Raw genomic sequence first — 23,889 nt, 5'->3', positions numbered from 1 at the left:
AAGCCCCAGGTCCCTTTGTACCATGAATCTCAGAGCAGAAGTTGGAAGGAGCACAGCAAAATGAGGAGCTTGATTCTGTCCGAAGCAGAAGATATCTCTCTGTTCAGTGGGTTCCAACCTGCTCCAATAGCATGCAAGGTCAGGACAGGTTTCTTTCAAAGGAGATGGCAAAAATATCTTCATACGCTGTATTTCAGTACGGGTCTATTAAAGTAATGGTGACTTACATTTGCTTTCATTTCACTGCTGTAGTTGCACAGGAACAAAAGCTTCCCTACAGAGCAGTGACATCAAGGGCTTCTTCATGCCCTCTGAAAAGTACACGCTGCAAGCAGCAGAAGGGAATAAAATCAATGTCTCAAGTTTTTTTCTCAGAGTCTCCAGGAACGACATCCCTTCCATGTCAAAGCACATCGTGGCTATATTTCATGCAAATGCTGCAATGTGTTTTCCATGGGCACATCTATTCATGCACAAGGAACTTGGTCTGAACCACTGAGACTCTGCGTCAGAGAACATCAAAGCTTATTGCAAATGCTGTCCAGGGTCAGATGTGGGGGAATCTCACTTCCTTGAAGAATTCCCAGCTAGTGAGGATGTCTTGGAGGAGGTCACGCTTGTGTGACTCTTTTGGGAGCCTGCTGGCTGGGACAGTGGTTTCTTTTTGATCACTGGAGTTTTGTTCTTGCTTTTAAATACCTTATTGGGGTCCAGCTTGTTCACAAAGGAATCAGCTTCTTCAGAGAGGAGAGCTGTGTTGATGGTTATGGGTTTATACATGTTAAACCATTGCTGAAAGGCAGGATGGTGGGGAAGGAAAAGGTTAAAATCAAACTGCAATTAGACATTTCCACCCTGCTCCCCTTCACCCCTGAGATCTGATTTTAATCATGCACCACTTATCAGCTTGCAGTTTACAGGACCATGCAGAGTGCCTTGTGATAAGGATACACAAGGCACGCTACAGCTACAGCCCTGGAACTGCCCCACATTCCAGACAGGGAAGAGGAGAACCAGACACAAACTTAACACTACCTTTCCTGCAGTGTAACTCCTATCAGGAGCAACTCTAAACCACAGGAGGAGAAGCAAAGGGAGAGATGAAACTAAACCACTTTTATTTAGATTCAGAGAAGCAGAAAAGATTAAAAAACCTTGGAATTTAAAAGTGCTTATAAATTGGAACCAAACTAGTTGACCGTCTCAAAATACAGCCTCCCTTGCTCTCTTCACACGTACAATAATGTAGGGTTTTTAACTCTTTACACAAAGGATTTTGTGTTTGTTTCTCTTTGGCCTGATTTTACACCTAGAAGTGACTACGATTTTGTTTTGGTACCCAGATGCCACCACAGTGTTATGCCCTGCAGTTCTCTTACTGTTTTTCCTATCAGTTTTCCATTGACGAGGTCAGGAAATAAAACTGTAGGGGTTATGGTATTACAAATCCCGCAGAAACCATCAGAAAAGTGTTGAACAAGATAAACAAAAGATCAATACTAAAATGTAGATGGCAATCTATTCATGTCCTGCTTAATGGAAAACAGCTTTATTTACCACCCTTGAAGACCTTTAAAAATGATAATGGTTAACACACTAGGAGGATTTTAACTAACAGAGGCTGGAAATGATTAGGGAATACATGAATGATTTCACTAAGGTTTGTGAATATACAGAACACAATAAAATATTCTAGCAGGAAAGTTACAGAAAGGCAGAGCACAGGCATATGCTAGAGTACCATGTACACAGCCTTGACTGATAAAGTACAGCACAGTGTTACAGGGAAGACACCGGAAATACAAAGAGTCAAATTCTACAGCCATTGATAGACAGGAAGTTGGCAGTGATTTTAGTGAGTAGTTCTGATGTACACACAGGGCTGAGGCAGGACCAAGGAATGTCATGCTGGTAAGACAGCTGTCATGTCTGGGTGAAGTGCAGGACACTCACTGAGACCCGCCAGGCCTTGCCAGCATGCAAAGACATTGCACAGGCTTATGTGCTGTGTTCGGTAGTACTGTCAGATCCATTCCCCGACCTCTCACAAGGTGGAAGCAGGGTTAGGGCTGAAGGCCCAGTCAAGCACAGAGGAATAGCAGGAGCCTCTAATAGCAGGGTTCCAGCAGAGCAGAATAGCAATTTTAATAATAAGGGGCTGGAATGGTCACAAGGCTGTAGCTGGAGCTCTCCTGTAACTACTTCTAGGACTGCTGGCATTTAAATTGCCCCTTTTTGAGCATCATTTTTATCAAGGCATCCCTTCATGACTGAGGAGGATGCAAAGGAATTAATATTCTTGGCAAGGCTCAAGCTCATAATTTTCCTCTGGGCTTCTGTCTAATATGTACCTGGACTTCCCTCTCCACCCAGAGAGCAGTAGGCTCTTGTTCGGTGCTACGCCCAGAAAACTATCTAGACAAACCTTTCATAGCTGTAGGGATGAATGGCTTTATATCTCCTCACTTGCCAGCAGTCACAGAAGTGGAGGTTGGCTTCAGAGTCAAGAAAGCAGAGAAATAATTGGGGTTCCACCACCTGCTGTTAGAGGTCAAAGGCAGAACCCAGCTCGGGTGAGAAAAGAAGTGTTAACACAATGTTAGTGAATTCACTAACACAAACAAATGACTGTTAACACGCTATAGGGGAAAGACTCATGGCCCCTTCCCTGGCTCACTCGAGGCCCACTTGTCAAAAGGTGGAAGGATGTTTTTCCAGTCTATACTTATGCAAAATACTGATGAGCTGGATCCTGCTGTCCTACCTTGACCTGGGGGCTGACCCCATAGCTGGTGAAGGCGTACTGCCACTGTGGGAGACCCAGGTGGGTAATGAGCAGGCGGTAGTAGGCTGTGAAGGTTTTGGTGAGGAAATGCCAATACAGAGCTCTGTCCAGAAACCATATCTCTGTGTCTGTTGAGACAACTAGAACAAAACAAACACAAATTACACTGTTGCTTTGCAGTGATAAGATCAACCCCTGGCCATTGTCAGGTGGGAGACACAACATACTTATCAGAAAGGCTGCAGCTTCTAAAACGCAGCATCACCGACTAACAGATGATTATCCAGAGGCACTGTGGGATGGGGACTGAAAAGGACTTGGTTCTGGTCTCAGCCTTACTAAAAATATGTGTGCAGTAGCCATTATATTCATTTTCCCCACTGTAAAATGGATGCAATGCTATTCTTTCCCAGCCTGGGACTGATGTTCTACATGGAACGTGCTTGGACATCAGCAATTTTGTAGTGTAAGTTCAAAGTCCAATTATGGCAAACATTTATCTACCCCACAAAGTAAAAAGCAACTAACTCAATTGTCAGTCATCTGGATTACTGAATAGAGTCCAGAGTCTGGAAGTCATGGGAGTGTGTGCTGCCAACAAAAACACATTTTGCAAAATATTTCCACAGTGATCAAATATTTCTCTGCTGGTGACATCCTTTGGAGCATGAAAAGAAGTGATTTTACTTGGGAAACTGAGAGCTGAACACAGTCAATTAAGCACACTGCCTGTCCCCTGTGCTGACATTAACACCTGTAAACAATGCTCCCTCCCCTTGCCCAGGTTATCCACTGCATTTGCTGAAATCACTAAGAGTGGGAGGCAAGAGGACAGGTAAGAAGTTTCTGCCTTGGGAGCTGTAGTCACACCCAACGAAAGACACAAGATAACAACCAAAGGGCTTTCTTAAGGACAGGTATATCACAATTGCACACCCCCACACAGTGAACATATGGTATACACATACACCTAGTGACCTGTGCACTGTGTCAGACAACAACTAATGTACAAGTGACTCGGGTATTTCAGTAATCCTGACTGATAACAGCTTTCTGTGTGTCTATCAGAAGGAACAGCTCAGCTCATGTCTTTCACTCTCCTGGTCAATCCTTCCTGCCACATTTTGACCTAGTTAGCACCTGGAGGCTCTGCATCCATGCACAAGGTGGAAGAACCAGTCTAAGTCTGCCTCAATCAGCTAAGGATCTTTTTTACCATCTGCCCTTTGCTTCTAAGCAGCGTTACATCCTTTCCCATCAAAACGTAAGGGAATTGTTCTAAGACATGCAAGTAACCAGAGGTATGTTAGTGGCTGAGCTCTAGCCTTCTGCATTATTTCAACATGATCGTCTGTAGGTCATATGTGAATGCTTTCCTGTTTTAGTATGCAAGTATGCTATGTATGCAGAAAGTTATAACTCACACTCAAACATTAAAATGAGGGAAAATGTTAGCTCCAGTTAAGCCTCTGTAAGGTTTAGTCCCTGACTTCAGTGGAGACAGCATGTCCCAGTTCATCTACAAATTGCAAAGAAGATCAGAAGTTTAAGATGATTCTACATATGTGGCCTCCAGGTACAATCCACAATAAGAGATGGCTAACTTTGCTCTTTTCACTCTTACCTGGTTTAGCATGCTTATAAACAAGACAAACTTTCCCATTCCCATTGCACGGGTCTAATTCAAAGATAAGACTACGAGAATCAAAGTGTGGCTTCTCTGGTTTGTCTCCATTACCTGAAAACAGAAAAAAGTCTTCATAAAACATGTTTGGAAAACTGACTGTGACTCAGCTGAAAAGAATTAATCTATTTGATACTTATAAATAAATCAGCTGAGGAAGAACTAAATCAAAATATTAATTTTATATTTCTTGGAAAGGATTAAGTTCCCTGTGTTAAAAAAAAAAAAGTGAGAAAAATTTTAATCTCCAGCAAGAAAACAAACCACAGAGTCAAAACCTGATGGCTGAAAAAAGACATCAAGCTGCCCTCTAGTCCTTCCCTGGCATAAAGCAGGATCAGCTTTACAGATGTCACTCCTGAGAGGTGTTTGTCTAACCTTTTTTTAAAGTCCTCCAGTGTTGGAGATGCCACAATCTCCAGGCAGTCAACCCAAATCCATCATTATCACTTAGAAGTTTTCTTCATGTGGATCCTGAATCTTCCTTGCTGCAATTGAAGTCCATTACTTCTGTTCTACCCACTATCTCTTTTTTGCCCTACTTTCTCTTTTTTCTAAGGAGGACAGGAAGAACAGTGTATTCTTTTTCTCTTGACAGAACACTTTGATGAATTTGGAGACGTGTACATTTCTTCATACTTTCCACTGTGACATCAGCGTCCTTCTCAACAGCCATGCATTCTGATTCATATCCAACTTCTGACCCACAACCACCACATAGCCTTTCTACAGGACCATTTTAGGATCATGTACCTGCAAGTTCTTGCAGAATATTTGAATTCTAATGCTGCTGAGGAAGAAAGGGGACACAAGAGCTGTACTCTTCCAAAGAGCTTTCCATGAAAGTCAGGACGAGAACACTGGTAGGGATGTAACTTTCTCTGAGTGTACCTTGTAAGTGCATCAGTGGAGGTCAGAGTGGCTAAATATAAGCAGAATTTGGCCCATTTCGTTACAATGGCTAGAATATTAGGACTGCAGCCAAGCTGGAATGTGCGAAAAGAAACTTTCAACCACATTTAGAAGCTACAAGAGCTATAGAGATTCAGAGATAAGACTGAAATCAAATAGTAATTTTTTAAGGAGTCAGCATGACACCTGACTCTGTTCTTATCTTCTTACTTCTTCTAGTCTTGTTAGACTGTAAGAGCTCTGAGAGAAAGCTTTTTTCTTCTTTTTCTCTCTAAACTGCAGGATGGTTAGCATTTCTAGGCAGTCTGGAAACACACTTTCCAGCGCTACCTCACACTTACATGTATTTACCAGAGTTATTTTTCTAATTCCAAAGAGCATATCCAGCTCTATTCACTACCAAGACAAAAACTTATCTTCTGTTCATGTAACACCCTAAGCACACAAAAGAATTCAGAAGCCGAATCACTGGAGGAAGCCTCAGTTAAAAATTTAAATAGGGAAAAGGCAGAACAGGAGGGCTGCCAGGCTGTTAAAAGAGTATGCAAATAATACTAGTGACTGGCAGCATTAACAATCCCCATGAGATTCACAGCATACAGGTCTACCTCTCAAGGCTGTAGGGGACTAATAGGACATATATTAGATCCGGCCCAGGAGACAAAGAAAACACCATCTACCGGGAGTGACCTTTTCTGTTGCTATATCCAAGTGCTATATCCTAACATTATCCTAACAGAGCAAAAGGGATGAGACAGAGCACATTTTCTAGCCTGTTAACAGGACCTTACCTTCCTCATCTGTGTCATCTTCCAGGTCAGCGAGAGTTGGTGCATTAGGCAGAGTGTACATAGAGGAACCTCCAAGCCGACATAGCTTCGAGACACTATTAATTACCATGGAGCCCAGGGGCATCGGAGTATCTGCAATAAGACTGATCATTAATCACATCCAGCATCAGGAAAGCATAGGAGGTATTTCTTTTCCTCCACACATCAATTCAACCTCTTCTAAAACACAGAAGGGGAGAAGACATGGGTATACACAGCAGGCCTGGACACTTAACCAAGTCAGGCTCCACAGGAGGAAAAATTAGACTTTTTCAAGCATAGAATCACACTTACAGGTGATGTGACACCATCTCAGAGCTGTGCAAGTGTGAGAATTACACTGCTGGCTAAGTCTGTGCTGCAGCTATTAGCCCAGTCCTGTGAAACTGGCTATTAAAAATCCTAGCTAGCTACAGCCACCTCCTCAAAACTCTTTTCCCTGCTGCTGTCCTTCCTACCAGAAACCACCCCACCCATTCACAGCTTATTGGGCAGCTTGTCCTCTTCCACCCCATGTACCTGCTCGGGGCGCATCCTCTTGGTACCCACTCCAACACAGGATTTTATCAGTGTGTCAACATGTGGGTGTTCCTGAATGAATGCTTGAGGACTTGTGACTTGACTCTCCGAGGACTAGTACTGATATCAGACAACAAGTCAACAAGCACCCTGTTCAGCCACATGCCGGTGTGAAGGGCCTCAGAAGGCACTACTGGATGCTTGCTCAAACACAACAGTTATGTGAGCTGCCTTGATCTCTGTGCACTTGTGTGCCCTGAAAACAAGGCTTTTCAGAGGTCACAACACATTAAATCCCACTTGAAACATGAAGGGACTCAGTGCAGGTGTTAGAGCCCTGATGTCAACTGTCTCTAAAATGAAATTCCACTTCCTGAGGAAAACCCTGTATTTGACATCCATCTCCAGAAGCAAGCAGCGTCCACAGCCCAATTTGACAACCTCACTTGAAGGCAACAAGAGCCAGGATAGTAGCTGCAGGGCTCCAGTGCAGACTGAATGAGCTGCCTGATTCTTGCCAAACAAGGATGGACATTAAAACTTGATCCTGTTCTCACTGCCACCACTGACTCCAGAAATAACTCCAATGTACGGACTTTAGCTGGTGGAAAGCAGAATCAGGCTCTGGCACGTACATACACTTTTTAGTGAGAGAGAGGCATTTATCAGAGGGTGACTCTTCCTACTGCTTTTATGACAGGATAATGTGCTAGAGCTGCTTCTCTCTCCATGAACGACAGAGGGAGTCCAGGTGTGAGATTTAAACTACATACCTAAATCTGAGTGTCAACAGATGGCCAGTGTATTACAGAATGGTACTGATGTCATGAAGACTTGTTTGGTTTCTAGCCAGTGTTCAGTGTACATGTCTCTTCTGTGGAAGTCCAGCATGTGCAAGCAATAGGCTTTGCCCTGTTGCATCAGGAAGGGACCTCTGATGTGCAGTCATATTTTTTTCCTCACTAGGACATCTCTAAAATAGTCTATGATCCCATGCAGAACTGCACTCACTTACTAATTCAGAGGTCAGTTTTCTGTAGTCATTGATCGAGCTGCTTAGCAGAAACAAACTACTTCATTTTTTTGCAAGGTAAGGAATGGTGCTGATTTTTCATTCAAAATGACTCAGTGCATGTGCTTTTGCTCAGACTAATGCAGGATGCTGACAAATGTATATTGACTGTGCAGAAAGTAAGTTTGAAATTAAAGAGATTCAGCATAGGAAAGACTGGTTGCAATGATATGAGGGTACTGGTGGAGTGGAACACATGGACTCACCATCGGTCTTCACACTCCAGGTCATCTGGAAACCATCGGTCATCAGATAGAAGTTCTTTAAATCCTCTGGCAATATGCAGGAGTTTTTCTGCAAATCACAATCAAAGTGTTATGGGAAAATGAAGAATGTGCCTCAAACCCAAAGAACAATTGAATATTGGTACAGAAATGTTTGCCACCAAATGTTTTGCTCAACTCCAAGATGACTCAAATCAGCTGAAATACCTCACCTTAAAACCTTGAGAGACAACTGCATTATTTCTTGGGTCTGTGCTACTGTATTAACAAAGATGACTTGGGAAAATTTCACAATGAGCAGTCAGTCATCACAAGATTATGTGATGATCTCACAACTGAGATGACATATCATCCTTTGACTCTAACAGCCACTCCAAGATCACATATGTAAGAAAAATCAGCTTTTTCATATATACGGCTTACAAGAGTAGAGCTTTGCTTCAAGAGAAATCAGACTAAACCTACCTGTTCCACTAAAGCAAGTATAATACTAGCACAAGGACTCTCCACTTCTCCAGTTCTGAGGAGGTGAGAGAAGCGTAGACTCAATAGTTGCACTTAGTCAAGCAGGTCTGATGTTTCACTTAACAAACAGTGTACGTCCAAATACACATAGAGTCAGGCTCACAAACCTGCTGGTCTGGCTTTATCCTACCAAACTTCAGCAGCTTGGCTGAGGTTCCTGAACCTGCTTCCTTCTGAGCCAACAGTGAAAGAAGCAACTCCAGTGAGCTGCTGAGATGGCTTCTAAAAACAAGGGCTCTTCTCTTATACCTATCTTGGTTGTGGAAGGAGCCTTTTTTAACTTAGACTCTTCAGCTATGCAACAAATATGAGGAAGGAAGGATAAAGGCTTAGTTCTCAGAACAACAAGAAGCCCAAAGAGCTATAGACAATTGCAGGCACTGCTCCTTGTGACAGACCTGGCTGCAGACCAGTGACCCTCCGTTCCTGTTGACATGTCAAGCACAAAATGAAACAGAATTCTGTCAGTTTTAAGAAGACAAGCAACACACATGACTAAAGGAGTTATCTGTTGTTTTGTTTGTAATTGCTTTAGATAAAAAACAGATTGAGAAAGATTGAAGTGAGTTTGCATTTAAAGTATTGTCAAATTCAAGACTCCAAAAGAATCAGACCCCAAAACTCAGGATAGTCTCCAATGATGCAGGTTCCACAATCTCTGTGTTGACTTGTCCAAGGGCTGCACCACCCTCCTTGTGAAAAAGTTTTTCTAATCGCAGTCTGAACCTCCAAGTTGCAACATGTGGTCATTCTGTTTTCAGTCCCATGTGCTTTTAAATCTAGTCAGGAACAAAGAGACAAATAAACCCCCCAAGGGTCAAGCTTTGTCATTGAACCAGGAGGACAGACAACTTCTTTAAAATGTTGATCTGAGACCTGTTTATAACCACAGAACTCTGGGAGCTACATTTTACAGGGAAAATGGACAAAAAAATGTGAGATCTGCAACATAGCATGTCGGATAGTTCAAGTACTTTTGTGACAGGATTTTCAGCCTTTTCTAAAAAGGTGTATTTTTTTCACTCAGCCAGTTTTAAAGATGTGTTGTTGGACATGGCCTCCTCTTTGTGCAGTGAGTTTGACACTCAAAGCAAGAAATGATAGAACTACAAACTTTAAGAACATTTAGAGGTCAGTAGTGCTGTCCCTCATACAGGCTTACCCTGCCACAGAACAAGATGTCATTCAGGTAGGTATTCACAGCCTGGCCTCAGAGGCCTGGGTGGGTTTTGGAGCAGTTACAGAATTATTCTGGAGAAAGCAGAGGTATCAGTTGTTAATAGCTTTCCAATATCATGCCTTTGCTGGGACTACTTCCCTACAGCTGCTAGAAAATATAACATTCAAAGTATCATAAAATACAGGAATAATATTCTGGTAACCAGTAGCTAAGGAAAAGAACCATGCACATGCAGTTCATGTAGCTCTGCTTCGCTTTGGGTACAAATTTGTAACATCTCAACAGATGCTGATCAGATTCTTCCCTGTGTCTGCAACTTGTGCATATCTAGTTATCTGCCCTGATGTTGTCCCAATGTATCTACCAAGCAGTAGCTAGCTGCCAGCTGTGCACCCAGCTGCAACACTGGCCTCTGGTCATCAGTGACTGGCACAAGCAAGGGAAGGCCCTGGTGTCCTCCTGTCCACATCTCCTCCCTCCCCTGGGACAAGAGCAGCCCTTCTGCCTGTTAAAGCCTTACAGTCACTTTCTTTGAGTTGTTACAGTCCCTGTCCCCTAAACTGTGGCATATACACTGTGCAGGAGCCTCTAAGCCACACACAACCTTCACTCCTGTGCATTAACTTACTTTCTAAGCATATCCATTTACGCTGACATACTGCTACTGACGAGTCCCAGATACTAATGGTTTTGCAGCTTGCAATAGGGCAGGTCACTTGACTTGCCCCATCAGCAGCCTGGTTGTTAGTACAGTGCTTTCCTAACCCAGGTAGGGAAAATCTTCAGAGGCAACAAATATTAAAGCAGAGAATCTGATACTGTAGAAACTTTGTTTTGAGAATAATTTATCGTCATTTGATAAGAGCCTGCTGATGGCTGAGGCCCTGGTGGTAAGTATCAGGAGATTACTAAACCACATGGACATATCTGAAGTTCTTCAAATGCTTTTAACAAACACACCTTCTTCTGTTGGTTCTTCTCAGTCCTAAATATTTATAATTTCATGCTGAGCTTTCACCACTTCTGATTTCAAGCTGTAGCTGTAAGCACAGTGACTAGGGTTAAAACTATGAAGAAAGAAAATACGACAGACTTGCTACAAAGCCTCAGAACTGAGTACAAATGTTTACACAGCACTTTCAGTCCATTTCAAATCCCCCAATTTTAACTAATCTACCCCAGCAGTAAAAACACATATGGCAACAGCTCTCCTGACTTCAGTGGGTGTTCTCCTCTAAGCAGGAGAACCAGATCCACTGGGATGACAAAATCTAAGATTTTAAAACTTCCAGTGTAGTATCCAGTTAAATACTAGCACAAACCAGGCACAGCCCAATTTAACAAACATAGCTGATTCAGATAAGGAAATAATCACACCTGGATAGGCCTTCTGCTCTGAATCTTCCTTGTCTTGATGGAAAGATCAACATGTGCATGTTTCTCCAAATTGCTGCCCTCCCCACTTTATTTTAGGATTCTCCTAACCATGTCCCTTTGCATGACTTTCCAAATGATGGTGGAAAATGCTGTACCAGACCAAATCTGGGGTCTACAGGAAAAGGCCTCCATATAGAAAGCTTCACTAATATCCATCTCTCCCATCTGATGGAAAGGATTGACTGATCTGTCATACTATGCTTAGCCACATGATCCTGTGACTTCAAAACAGTGGTCTTCTGACAACAGAGTCAGAGAAACAAGCCACTACTATGCATTAAAAATGGCTTCTCAAGCTCAGTACTCTCCCTGCTCTACCAGTATTTTCCAGGGTTGTGATCTCCAGCCCCATAAAACACAGTATTCCTAATAACGTGCCAGAAGTGGCTTAACCACAGGCCTGGCAAGCAGCTGTTTTCACTCCAGTCATCTGGTTACACTCATCAGCTCATAAAACAAAATATCCCAAGTGCCCAATATGGTGTGTGAGGTCTGTTTCTCTTGTTTATTGTCCATAATATCCCCAAATAGTCTCCCAAGAAAGCACAGTCCATTGAGGAAAGAGAAGAATATTAGAATCACGGTAGCCTTGCTGCCGAGACCTGATCAGTGCTGGATCCAGAGCTAAAACACTGACATATGGCAATTCACTTAAAGCACTGTGGTAACAATGCCTCCCAAGCAAATATACTAAAGAAATGGACAGCACTCAAAGCATATCGCTCTAGAGAGACTTCTCTAAAATACTGAATTAGTTTATCCAGCTTCTGGGGAGAGAAGAAAGGGATTCATGTAACTTCTCAGGGCTTCCATGTAGCAGAGCACATCAACAGCCACCTTTCTCTCTCCCTAATGTCATGCTGTTTCATGACTGGTCTGCCCTAGCTGCCAGTGAATGCAGAAGATGTTAATTTACGTAAGATACTGAGACATTCTTATTGCATCTTTTATAAATCTGATCTGGGAGGGGGCTCCCAGGAGATCACCTTGCTTGGATTTCCTCCCCCAAAAGGCATGGGGCTGAGGCAGACCTGTCCCTCGCAGCAGAGAAAAGGATTTGGCAATTCTCTTGAGGACAGTGTTGTGTAGCTTTTTTTTTAATCGGCATATTATAAGGCCCCACAGGAGGGGAACACTGTGTCAGAAACACTATCCACCTCCCAAAAGTCCTCCAGCCTCTCCCCTGTTATGCAGCTGGAAGAAATATACATTTGAAAATGAGCCAGCAGTGTGCCCACCTGGCCAAGGCGGCCAACGGCATCCTGGCTTCTGTCGGGAATAGCGTGGCCAGCAGGAGCAGGGAAGCGATCGTCCCCCTGTACTCGGCACTGGTGAGGACGCACCTCAAATACCGTGTCCGGTTTTGGGCCCCTCACTCCAGGAAAGACATTGAGGTGCTGCAGCGTGGCCAGGGAAGGGCAACGAAGCCGCTGAAGGCTCTGGAGAGCAAGTCTTATGAGGAGCCGCTGCTCAGGGAACTGGGATTCTTTCGTCTGGAGAAGACGAGGCCGAGCGGAGACCATAAGGTCGCTCTCCACAACCACCCGAACGGAGGCTGTAGCCAGGTGGCTGTTGGTCTCTTCTCCCAAGGAGGTGGCGCCAGGACGAGAGGAAACGGCCTCAAGCTGCGCTGCGGGAGGTTTAGCTTGGCTAGTACGAAAAATTTCTTCACGGAAAGAGTGCTCAAGCATTGGAACAGGCTGCCCAGAGAGGCGGTGGAGTCACCATCCCCGCGCCTCTTCAAAACACGCCTAGATGTGGCACTCTGGGACACGGTTTAGTAGGCACGGCGGTGTTGGGTTGAGGCTTGCACTGCTGATCTTGGAGATCCTTTCCAACCTTAACGACTCCTAGTTTTTACTTGCAGTAAAAGATAATCCAGCCACCAAGCCAGGAAACGTGAAATTATTACTCTGCCCTGAAACCGTTTAGTGGTGGACTTGGGAGTCTTAGGTTAACGGTTGGACTGCGTGATCTTAAAGGTCTTTTCCAACCTACAGATTCTATGATTTCCTCATGCACTGGTTCTACTGGATCCACTTCCCCGCCTCTCCCATGGTCAGAGCCACAAGGCAGGTTCAAGATGGGCAGACCCTGTGCTCCTGGGGAACAGGGATGGCAGGCTTGCCTAATGCTGAGGGAGGACATTACAAGGAGGATGGCAAGAAGGACCCTTGTGGATGTGCACGGCTGTATGCATGCTTCTAAGTCAAAAAAAGATATGGTAGAAGCAATGAGGAAGACTTCCAGAATAGCCAGAAACCACCACTGCAGTTCCCACTGAGATTTACATGCAGGGAGAGTTTCTAAATTGTCTGGCAGCCTAAGACAGTGCACAACAGAAAGCACCAGACTGCTTGAGAGCTTTTTAATGGTTTTATTACAGAAAGAAATCTTTGTAGACAAAGTGCATAAGGAGAAACAACAAATTTCCCATGTAGAGCTGTAGAATATCAATGCTCCAGCAATGTGGTGGGCAGGAATTGCTTACAGCCAGCGAGGGGCAGTTCAGACACTGCTAAAAAGCCAATTAGAGGAACAGGCAAAATGACCCCCTTCATTTTGCTTGGCCTGCTGAGGTGCTGAGCTCTGGGACCTCCAGCTCCCCGTAACAGAATGCAATTTTCTGTTTTTTGAAAACCAAAACAATGATGTGCATGACTTATTTCTCTTCTGGTTGAGGCAAAAAGAAAATGTGGCTCAGACATCATCACTGCAGATACCAGAGTGCCTTCTAGCAATATTTTAGTATAACACCTACTTTTGAGAACTGCATGTGGAGGGGAGCAGGGCAGTTGCCAGCCTAATTTTAGGAGTGGGAACGGGTTCATAGGATGACACACAGTTATTAGCACTGGTGTTCCAGTGACCTGGTAACTCTGTCTCTACTCCTCCTTCTATTTCTTGTCTCACTTTCTTGGGGAAAAGATAACATCTTGGTAGGTCTAAATATCAGGAAAGGTGAAAAAACTATCTGTTTTTATTAAAATATTTTGAATGGCTTGAAAGTTTTGGGGAAGCGATGCTACCCATGTAAACATTTGACAACCATCTACGTTAAATATTTTTGTGTGTGTGCTGATTTCCAGTAAAATATTCAGGATTGATTTCAGGTTTGAGTTCCTAAAGTGTAAAACTTAACAGCTCTTTCTGCCTCTACAGAAAGCCTTGGAAAAATCTCTTCTGCTCTCCTACTGTCTTACTGCACTGTCTCCTGTCATGAAGCTCACCTTTCCCTGCAAAGCCTCATGGCAGCTAATGGACGTTCAACAAGCTGGTCTAAGATTTTAAAACTTCCATTGTAGTATCCAGTTAAATACTAGCACAAACCTGGCACAGCCCAATTTAACAATCACAGCTGATGGAGACCAAAAAACCCGCATATTGCCAGCATTATTAGAATGTAATTTTAATTGTTCATAATTAAAAAAAGGTTGATTTTCTTTTAAGAGTTTCTGAATACCATAGATTCTCTCTCAGCAGAAAAACCTTTCCATTGCAAAACTGAAATAGGACTGGAAAAACTGCTTCTAGAAAAAAATGTAAAAAAAAAAATCGTTACAGCTTTTACTTGGTGAGTCTCAAAGAAAGGAGAGGTTTTTCTGGGAAAAAGAATGTCATTTTGGGAATAGTTTGACCAGTTTTCCCTACATCACACAAAAAGCTCTGCAAATACTTTCATAACCAAAACGTAGAGGAGAGTTCAAAATACAGACTGTAACAAGATCTTGTTAAAATCTCAACTGTGGAGAAATGTTTACGTGCATAAGTATTGCCACCTAGCGGCTACGAAAAAACCCACAGCGATAAAAGTGAACACTGGGTACACATAAACTTGCATTCAAATTCAAGCAGGATCAGTCTGAGGAAAAGTGAGGTGCAAGTTCATCCTGGAAGGGTGTTGTGAGGTGCTGAGTGCTTTGCACTTAATGATCACTGCAGGACATACTGCACTTGCATGGACTGGTTAGATATCAGACTTCATCCTCAAAGCTCAAGAAAAAAAGGAAAATAGTTATCTTTTAATTTGTGAAGGGAGATTTCAGGTTTTGTCAATGCAACTGGAACCAAAAGCAAAGAAATAGATAGCAAAGTCTTTCACCATTAGCAGTCCAGCTCAACAACTTCTACTTAATTTTGACCATTTACTTCCACAGTTAACCTAGTCCATCACCGGTTGGGGGGGAAGCTGAAGTTTTGTTTTGACATCTTTAGAGCGAAATGCTTTGCTACAGCATTTCAAATTTTGGCTTTACAAGAATAGCTCAATTTTGCAACAAACACAGTTTAGTTCAGAGGAGTTTCAGCACCTGGAAATGAGAGCAATACCGTGTTCAGAAGAAGCAGTCCTCTCCACCCAACATAAGAGTGAGCAAATGTCACTCTGCTGCTCCCAGACCTGAGCTGGCTCGCACTCAGGGTGCCTCAGACTTTCCAGCCCAGTTAATCTGACACCTGAACAACAGCTACAGGAAATCAGGAATGAGTTCACACAAACCTGAAAAACCGGACATTTCTGCCTGACCATGGCTGCTGGCTACTGTACAAGTTTCAGTAAATAACACAGGTTTGCAGTGCGTACATTCTGACCTGAATTTGTAAATTCTTGATAAAGATCACTAACTGGGATAGGGTGTTACCAAAACTAGCGCAAGATTTTTTCCTACTGTTTAGAAAAAACTGTAAATGGCAAGACATCATCAAAGGGGAAGTTATTTTACGTAGTGGTTAACAAGTGCAGTCTCTGGGAGCACGTGCGTTACGGCATAGCCAGGGTTGGAGCAGGGGGAGGATGATTCTCTCAACAACATCCTCTGCCGTGTCCCTTTCCAAAGGCCAGTCAGCTTCTACTGTCCCTTGCCTACATATGAGTGATACCTAGAAAGCAGTTACTCCCCCATGGTCATGGGATTGATAAACACACATTTATTCAAAAAGGGGACCAAAAATGCCATCTCTGCCCACCAGAGTCACACGACAGTATTCAGGAGCCCTCTGGTCACACACACACTGATGCAGTGAGGTCAGTGGAGTCAAGGTAGCATGCGTCCTTCATAGTCTTCTAGGACAGGCAACAGGACATGCCTTGGCCAAAAGATTGGGTCAGTTACCCGAAGAGGAGGTGGAAGGAGGGGCTGTAAGAAATGGAAATGAATAGCTGAGACTGAAAAGAGAAATAAATAACTGGAACGAACTGGGTGGCTTAGTGGTATTTTCCAGCTTGAGGCCTTTACCTTTAATGGCCATAAATAATAAAAAGCTTCTTCATTTTGTTTGAAAGGGAGTTGGAAAATGGTTTCAGACCCGAGTCAGAACAATGTTTGTTCTCCACTGAGTCACCACTGGTGCTGCCTACTACAGTTATGTGATTTCTTCTTAGAGTTGCCATTCTGAATATACCCACACTGGTGAAGCTTCTGTAACAGATCAGGTGCATGTGATAGCCTAAAAGACAGAGTAACACCTGATTTAAAAGAAATCTGTTTAGGCTCCACTGTGCATCAAACTTGCTAACAGGCTGTCTCACAAACAAACACAAGGTAACCATTGCATTTGACATTCTCCATGGGCTGCTGCACATTCAGACTGACCTCACTGCAGTATTATCACGAAAATACTCACTTGCTCCCATGAAATGATTGCGTGGCGTTCGGCTGGCTCCTTTTCCACAAACGACACCTCAGCAACTCCTGGAGAGGTCTCTAAAAGGAAAAGAGGAGCATGTTTGCAGCTGGCATGGGTGACACCAAGCACTGAGTGCCAGACAATTTTGCAAGCTAACCTGACTGACAGCTGGGGAGAAGGCATTAATGACTGCAAGCATTATGCTGTTGACTGAGCAGTCGCTTTCTTTTTTGTGTGTAACTGTATTCAGCATGTCTTGGCATGAAGATGCCTAGTGCTGCACAAGATGCCATCCTTTGATGGTTTTTATGGATATATATGCACACACACATACACACACACACACATTGTATATTCAAGGTGTGATCTTCCACAGAGGATTCATGGAAAAATCAACCATGGGTTCCTGGGCAAACTCTAAAAGAGAGATGAATCTTTCTTTGTAAGTGTGGCCTGTGGTTTCATTTGGGTAGGATAGTCTCAGCTCTGCACAAGATGTTGTGCGGTGTTGCTGTGAATTACTAACAACCGTACCCCACAAAGTTGGGCACACTTCAGTGCTGGATTCAGTGGGTTTGAACAGAGGCAGAATCTGGTCCTGCCAAGGGACCTGCATGAGCAAACATCAGTTCTCTGGAATCCCAGCTGGACGCATGCAAATTTGTAACGAGCAGTGAGCTCATAATTTATTAAAAAAAATAATCTGAGTATTTCATGGGAAAGAATGCTATATAAATGCAAGATACTAATCTACATGGTGCTATCCTTGCAGGTGTGTGATGGCAGAACAGTCTCCGTTGCACTTACTATTTTATAATGTTTTACTTCACCTACAGCCAACTGAAAGAGTTCCCACTGACTTCATTCACTTTGGATCAGGTCCAGAAAGACTACTAACTTGTTGTGGGAATCGCAAGCCCAGCACACAGGGCCGTGGAGTAGAAGTGATCACTATGCAGGGCTTTCAAGACTGACTCTGCTGTGAGAGTATTGGCTCCCAAAGCAGTCACACATATTGTAATTGCTTTCTGGTAAAACATACAGAGTGCACTAGACAGGAAAGGCAGGCACCAGAGAGCTTTGGTTTGTTTTTTATCTTCAGTGCTGGGCTTTTAATTCCAGCAGTGGTGTTCCCCTTGTCTGTTCTGCTGGTGGAAGAACAGCACTCAGTTTCAGTAGGTCTAAACTTCACTTTAATTGGAAGAATTGATTACTAGATTGTCAGATAATTTGAAAGACAAAACATAGCACCAGAAAACCAAGCTCCAAGTTAAAGGCAGAAAAAAGAAAAAACTAAAATCATAGTAGGTCACCCAGGTAATCTTTCTGGCCAATGCGGGGCCCCAACATACAGAAGACTCTGATGTTTCACCAAGTTTCACTTCAGATAGGTGGGTGCAGGCGGGGGGATCTGTCTCTTGCTCAGATATAAGCCATCCGTATGTATTCTACTTCTGAAGAAGTATGTGGAATCAATGATCTAACCAGTCTCTTCCATCTAAGCTATGCAAGCCTTATGACAAGTTAAGAGATTATAATAACAGAGTAATTATTATTTCTGTGATCAAAGAAAACAGCAGGGATGTTTAATTCATCATGCACAATGGCTCAGCTGGGATGACGGAAGATTAAATATCAGCCAAAGAAGATGTCTAGGAATGCGAGAACTGCAACTTCTAAAGAGGTCTGAAGCAAATCCAAGAACAAAAGAAAAAGAAATTCTGCCTTAAAAGCCTGAATGTTATATTAAAAATATTCTGTGGGTAAACTGAAGATCACGTTTAACAGATGTGTGTAAGTATGGATGGGAGCTCCATTAAACATTAAAGAAGTCTGCCATGGGTTGCTTTTTCTTCCAGGTGGAAGAGATAAAGAAGCCACCTAGGTTAGAGAAAAGGTGTAGGAAAAAGCTTCAGTAGTTCAGGAGACTCCTCCCTATTAACTATTCTGAATCAAGGTCACAGTAAACTCTGTCCTATTTTTAGGACATTTCATCTGGAAGCTTCCAAAAATGCTTTGCAGTTATTAATCAGAAAGCGTCAATGTAATGGTCTGACACAAAGCTGAAGCGCGAAATCATGCATTATCAGTCCTTATGGTGCTGCTAATACTGCCTGTAAGTTGGATAAACTCTCAGCATCTTTTTAAAATGTATGAATAGTTACATTCTTTATCTAATAAAGACTGTAAATAGTGAAGTGTGGTCAGTCCAGAACAGCTAATACCTCCCATCCAGGTTTAGTTGTGAGCAATCAACCTTTCTGGAATTTGCCATTAGTCATAGAACTTCAGCAAAATGAATCATACTGGCAATGGGAAAGATGCCTCTCTTTTTTCCTCAAATTATAACCTCCATAATGCTTGTGAGAAATCTCCCTCCTTGTAGGGACTTCCACAGAGACTACAAGTTTAAAAACCCAAAGCACCCCTCTCCCCCAACCTCATACATAGAATTTGTTTAAAGGAGGGTTTTTGAAATAGTGCCACGAACATATGTTCATAAAGGTATTGGAGAATTGGGCATTAAGCTCCCATATAGTGTACATGCAAAAATTTCTTGTTTAAAAGGAGTACGTTGAGTTTCATTACATGATCACTTCTATCTCCTGAAAAAAATACTTCATGAACTCAACAGAGTGAAAAGCCTATTACTGCTTTTATGTTATGACAGACAGAAAGGTATCTACTGGCTTCATGAGACTTCCCAAAAGAAGATTTAAAATAAGATAGTTTCTAGTGCTGCAAGCTACTGAGTAAGGCATCTTTCTGAATGAGATACCCTTTGTTTTTTGAAAGAAACAAACACTGAACAGATTGGTAATGTTTCCCAATTAGTTCAGCAATTCTAATTAATATGGTGGCAGAATTTACATGCTTTGGACTTCACTGGGAAAAAATGCACACAGTTCCCAGAAGGAGTGGAAAACAGAGAAAAGAACCAGACCAAAACACCACTCCAATGGACTGGGCTGCGCATTGCTATAGCGCGCAATACAAGTCATCTGAGACAGAAAAACAAGAAACCCCAAACACAAACCAGGAAACACCTCCATGTGAAAAGGATGCTACAGGACTTTCAGAGCCAAATCTGTATTGCCATGTCTTGCTGGTGTAAAGAACATGCCTACCCAAAACAGCTTATATGGCAACATTATTTTTGGATGTAGTTAACATCAGTGCAGATCTCATACATCTGAACCTCAGTAGTGAAAATGTGGGTAGAGCGAGTAATTTTTTAAAAAGAGCTACTTCAAAGAAGCATTTGCCATGATGGTTGATCATCAGTAGTTTCACCTTTTTAATGCTCTCACAGAGTACAACGATAATGTTATCCTGACCTCACAATGGACAACAAAGAAACAAAAAAAACCCCACCCAAAAAACAACACCCAACATATTTAAGTACATTATTGTACTTAATAATATGTCACCAAGAGAACACTGAACAGGGATTGAGGATGAAATCCTGTCCTTGCTGAAGCCCACAGCAAGCATTTTAACCTTTTAATCTCGTCTGTCTGAGCCACTATCTAAAAACATGTGCAATTAGCAATACAATTACGTTACCAGATGAAACTCTGGCTGGGTGAGGTAATTGCAGCAGTCACTTTTGCCTTTAAAATTCATAGGAAGAAGTTCTGGAACTGCCATTTGTAATGTTGTACGCAGGGCTTGGCATAGACGTATTGATTTCCAGGCATACAAATATGACAGTTCTGTGCCCCAAACTGCTGACAGATGAAAGGTCTGATGCTAAAATCCTTTACACACCCAAATACTTTCACCAATTCTTGTGATTCTACTGCCATGAGTAAAGTTTTGTCTGGGAAGCCTTACTTTTAGATGTTGAATGCCTTGCATGCCTGCTGAACTTCAACTTGCAGGGAGACGAGAAAGCTCAAGATCTGAGCAAAATACTGAGCTGGCAAGCAGGGCATGTTGTGGAAAAAGTCCCAGGTTATGGGAACAAGCTGCAGGGTGACTATTTATGGGGAGCTGATCCTGAGCAGATTCACAGATTAGCCTTCAGCCAGAACACTGCACCACGCTGAACTCCTTCCATCAGGCACAATACCTGCTGACCCTGTGTTACAACAGAGGCTAAAAATCATGCAGGATTTTGAACAACACGACGCTTTCTCTTTGATTTTTTTTTTTTTTTTTTTTTAATTTTTTGAAACCGTAGGGCTCTCTTAAGCTGAGAGATTCCGGATTGCTGCCATTGATTGAACCCGCAGCACCGCGGTTCCCAGCGCTGCGGGCGCCCGGGCCTCGCACCGGGGGCTGCCCGGCGGCTGCCGGCTGCAGGGCTGGCCTGGCTGGCGGGGAACCCGCGGCCATGAAAGGGCCGGGGCCTCGCAGGGCCGCCCCGGGACCCCCGCCCTGAGCGCCGAGGGAGGCGCCCCTTCCCGCCCCCGGGCAGTTTCCATGACAACCGAGCCACCACCCGCCTCGCCCCCGGCCTACCGCCGGCCCAAGGGCCTCTCCCACACCGCCACTCACCCAGCACCCGTGTGACCCCCAGGGTCAGCTTGTCCAGGTAGGGCTTGATGCTGGCGGAGGGCTTCTCCTCCATCCTCCGCAGCCCCCTGCCGCCTCCCCTCGCCGTCAACGCCCCGGTACGCGGGCAAGAGCAATGGGGGCGTGTGCGTGTGTCGGGGAGGGGGGCACAATCCTTTTGTCCTTCCTCCCACCCCGTAGCCGCGAGGTGCGCTGGGAGGGGTAGTTCTCCCGGCCGACGCCGCCGTCAGCCTATGGCGGGCGGGAAGCCTGAGGCGGCCTGACGGGAGCGGTAGTTCGGCGGCAGCGCCCTCCCCTCGCCAGCCTGCGCTGGGGGACTACGACTCCCAGCATGCCCCGCTCCCCCGCCTGCCGGCAGCGCCCGGCGGCCCCCGGCGGTGGCGGGGCGAAGCCGGCGCGGGCAGCCAATGGGCGGCGAGCGCTGGGGGGGCGGCGGGGGGCACTCTGGGAGTGGCGGTTGTTTCAAGATGGCGGAGGTGGCCGCCGGGCCGGGCGGAGGCGTTTACTGGAGTCGGGACAGTATCCTTCTGCGGGGCGGGGGCAGCTCGGGGGGACCCGCGGCGGGGCCTCCGCCCTGGGGCCGTGCCGTGGCGGGGGGGGCCTGAGCGGCCGGCCGCTCGGCGGGGGCGCCGGGGCCGGGGTCGGGGCCCGGGGGGCGGTGTGGAGAGCAGCGGGGCGGGAGGGTGCTGGCGGGGAAGGCTGTGAGCTGGCGCGGGGGCGGCCTGTCGGGGCAGGCGACGGGGGCGGCTCCGTTGGAGTTTTGGTGTGGAGAAGGCTGGAGCCGGCGCGGGGCTGTGGGACGGGGGTTGTGGCAGTGGCACAGGGGGTCTGGGGGCTCCGCTCTCCAGTGTGAGGGAGCTCGGCCAGGGGAGGGACGTTGGGCATGTGCCTGCCTGCAGGGAGTGGAGAGTGACGTGGGATTTAAAAGCAAAGGTGGCCTGCAAGAGGAGGGAGGGTTGGATGTCCACCTTCTGTGTGACCCAGCTATGAAATCCCGGGAGAGGCAGATATGTAGGAAATGGCGGAACTGAGTTCAGGTTGCAGAAACTTGCAAGGGAATCAGCAGAGAGAAACTGAGTGTTGTGGTTTAACCCAGCAAGCAGCTAAACACCACACAGCCTTTGCTCACTCCCCCTGCTCCCCAGTGGGATGGGGAAGAATTGGGGGAAAAAAAAAGTAAAATTCGTGGGTTGAGGTAAAGATGGCTTCATAGGACAGAGGAGGAAGGGAAAATAATAATAATAATAATAATATACAAAATAAATGATGCACAATGCAATTGCTCACCACCCACTGACCGATACCCAGCCAGTTCCCTGAGCAGCGATCGCTGCCCACTGGCCAACCCCCCCCCCCCCTCAGTTTCTATACTGAGCATGATGTCATATGGTATGGAATAGCCCTTTGGGCAGTTTGGATCAACTATTTTGGCTGTGCCCCCTCCCAGCTTCTTGTGCACGTGGCAGAGCATGGGAAGCTGAAAAGCCCTTGACTAGCAGAAGCACTACTTAGCAACAACTAAAACATCAGTGTGTTATCAGTATTATTCTCATACTAAATCCAAACCACAGCACTATGCCAGCTACTAGGAAGAAGATTAATTCTATTCCTGCTGAAAGCAGGACACTGAGGCTAGAGGCTGAACAGGCAGCAAGAAAATGATGTGCCTTTTTTGTGACTGGTGTCTAGGCTTCACTACAAGCATAACATTTAGGGTGAGCCTGTGGGGGACCTGGAGGCTAGAGGGCTCTATCTGTGAGGGACAAGTGGGAGGCTGTGGTGGCTTTGTAGAAGACGTGCAGGCTGCAGTGGTGGGAGACTACATGGGGCTGGACATGTAGATAGAGATTGTGGTGCTGGGGATTCAGCCTGTGAAAGCTTGGCTAGAGAGAGATGTGCTTGCATAGTTCAGAGAACCAGAAGGAGCTGACACTGATGTTTGGGCTCATGTAGCTGAGTTAGAGGCTCAGCTACTTGAAGTCATTAGGGTGGAACGGGCAGTCTGGCCTGGTGGAAATTTAGGAGCTGACAATTTAGCTTGTAGGTATGAGGGAGTTAAGGCATTGCTGTTGCTTACACTGAGAGTAGGATGCCAGCAGCAGCTCAAAGTGATTGAAGAGTATGTGTGTGTGCTCTTGTATTATGTTTGATTACACACCCACTGGAAAACAATGTGCAAGCAGAATGGGCCAGTCATCCAATGGACTGCTTAGGGAACACATTGTTATAATTTCCCATTTGTTTAAAAAAAAAAAAATTGCCTATGACTTTTTTTGTGACGTGATAGGGTGAAGGTTAGTAATCTCATATCAGATTTGTTGCCACGCTGTCACTACTCTGTTCAGTTGTGGAAGTGGTGATGCAGTTACAATGACAGTGTATTTTTATCAATTTACCACTGGGGTGACTGGTTGTTTCCCATGACTAACTACGGTTTCCTGAGCCCAGCAGTGGCCTCGTGCAGCATGATATTCCAAGGAATGAGGCTCTTCTTGACAACCATTTCCATTTGACATGTTTTTGCAAGTAGGTAGTGTTGCCTCTGATCTTGGAAAAGTTTAAATACCCGAAAATG

The 23,889-nt window shown here is 44.7% G+C and overlaps 2 protein-coding genes across 6 annotated transcripts in view; one reads left to right on the top strand and one right to left on the bottom strand.

The window, feature by feature from the left end:
• Positions 1-11: 11 nt before the first annotated feature.
• Positions 12-21,398, bottom strand: TPGS2 (tubulin polyglutamylase complex subunit 2). 5 transcript variants are annotated; one of them, XM_075725840.1, is made up of 7 exons: positions 21,297-21,398; positions 16,791-16,870; positions 8,009-8,096; positions 6,155-6,304; positions 4,410-4,523; positions 2,765-2,925; positions 12-792 (listed from the first exon to the last, which is right to left on the bottom strand). In XM_075725840.1, the coding sequence occupies exons 1-7, from the start codon at positions 21,367-21,369 to the stop codon at positions 565-567; spliced, it is 894 nt and encodes a 297-aa protein (XP_075581955.1). In that variant the 5' UTR covers positions 21,370-21,398; the 3' UTR covers positions 12-564. The 5 variants fall into 5 exon arrangements, with proteins under 5 accessions (XP_075581955.1, XP_075581954.1, XP_075581956.1 ...); XM_075725839.1 differs by having other exon boundaries at positions 6,173-6,304; XM_075725841.1 differs by having other exon boundaries at positions 4,404-4,514; positions 6,173-6,304.
• A 353-nt stretch (positions 21,399-21,751) lies between these two features.
• Positions 21,752-23,889, top strand: part of KIAA1328 (KIAA1328 ortholog) — a 173,812-nt gene continuing 171,674 nt past the window's right edge. Inside the window, exon 1 of the mRNA XM_075726776.1 lies at positions 21,752-21,833. Coding sequence (XP_075582891.1) covers positions 21,782-21,833 — 52 coding nt within the window. The 5' untranslated portion in view covers positions 21,752-21,781. The remainder of the gene's footprint in view (positions 21,834-23,889) is intronic.

This window comes from Pelecanus crispus, chromosome Z (genome assembly GCF_030463565.1).
Source record: "Pelecanus crispus isolate bPelCri1 chromosome Z, bPelCri1.pri, whole genome shotgun sequence".
Lineage (NCBI taxonomy): Eukaryota > Metazoa > Chordata > Aves > Pelecaniformes > Pelecanidae > Pelecanus > Pelecanus crispus.
This window is presented reverse-complemented; position numbering and strand designations above follow the sequence as displayed.

Excerpts from the sequence above, each read along its gene's own strand:
- TPGS2 (XM_075725840.1), bottom strand. The coding sequence starts at position 21,369 with ATGGAGGAGAAGCCCTCCGCCAGCATCAAGCCCTACCTGGACAAGCTG. Across the intron at positions 16,871-21,296 it reads GGGGGTCACACGGGTGCTGG|AGACCTCTCCAGGAGTTGCT; the intron begins GTGAGTGGCGGT and ends TTTTCCTTTTAG. Across the intron at positions 793-2,764 it reads GGGTCAGCCCCCAGGTCAAG|CAATGGTTTAACATGTATAA; the intron begins GTAGGACAGCAG and ends CCTGCCTTTCAG.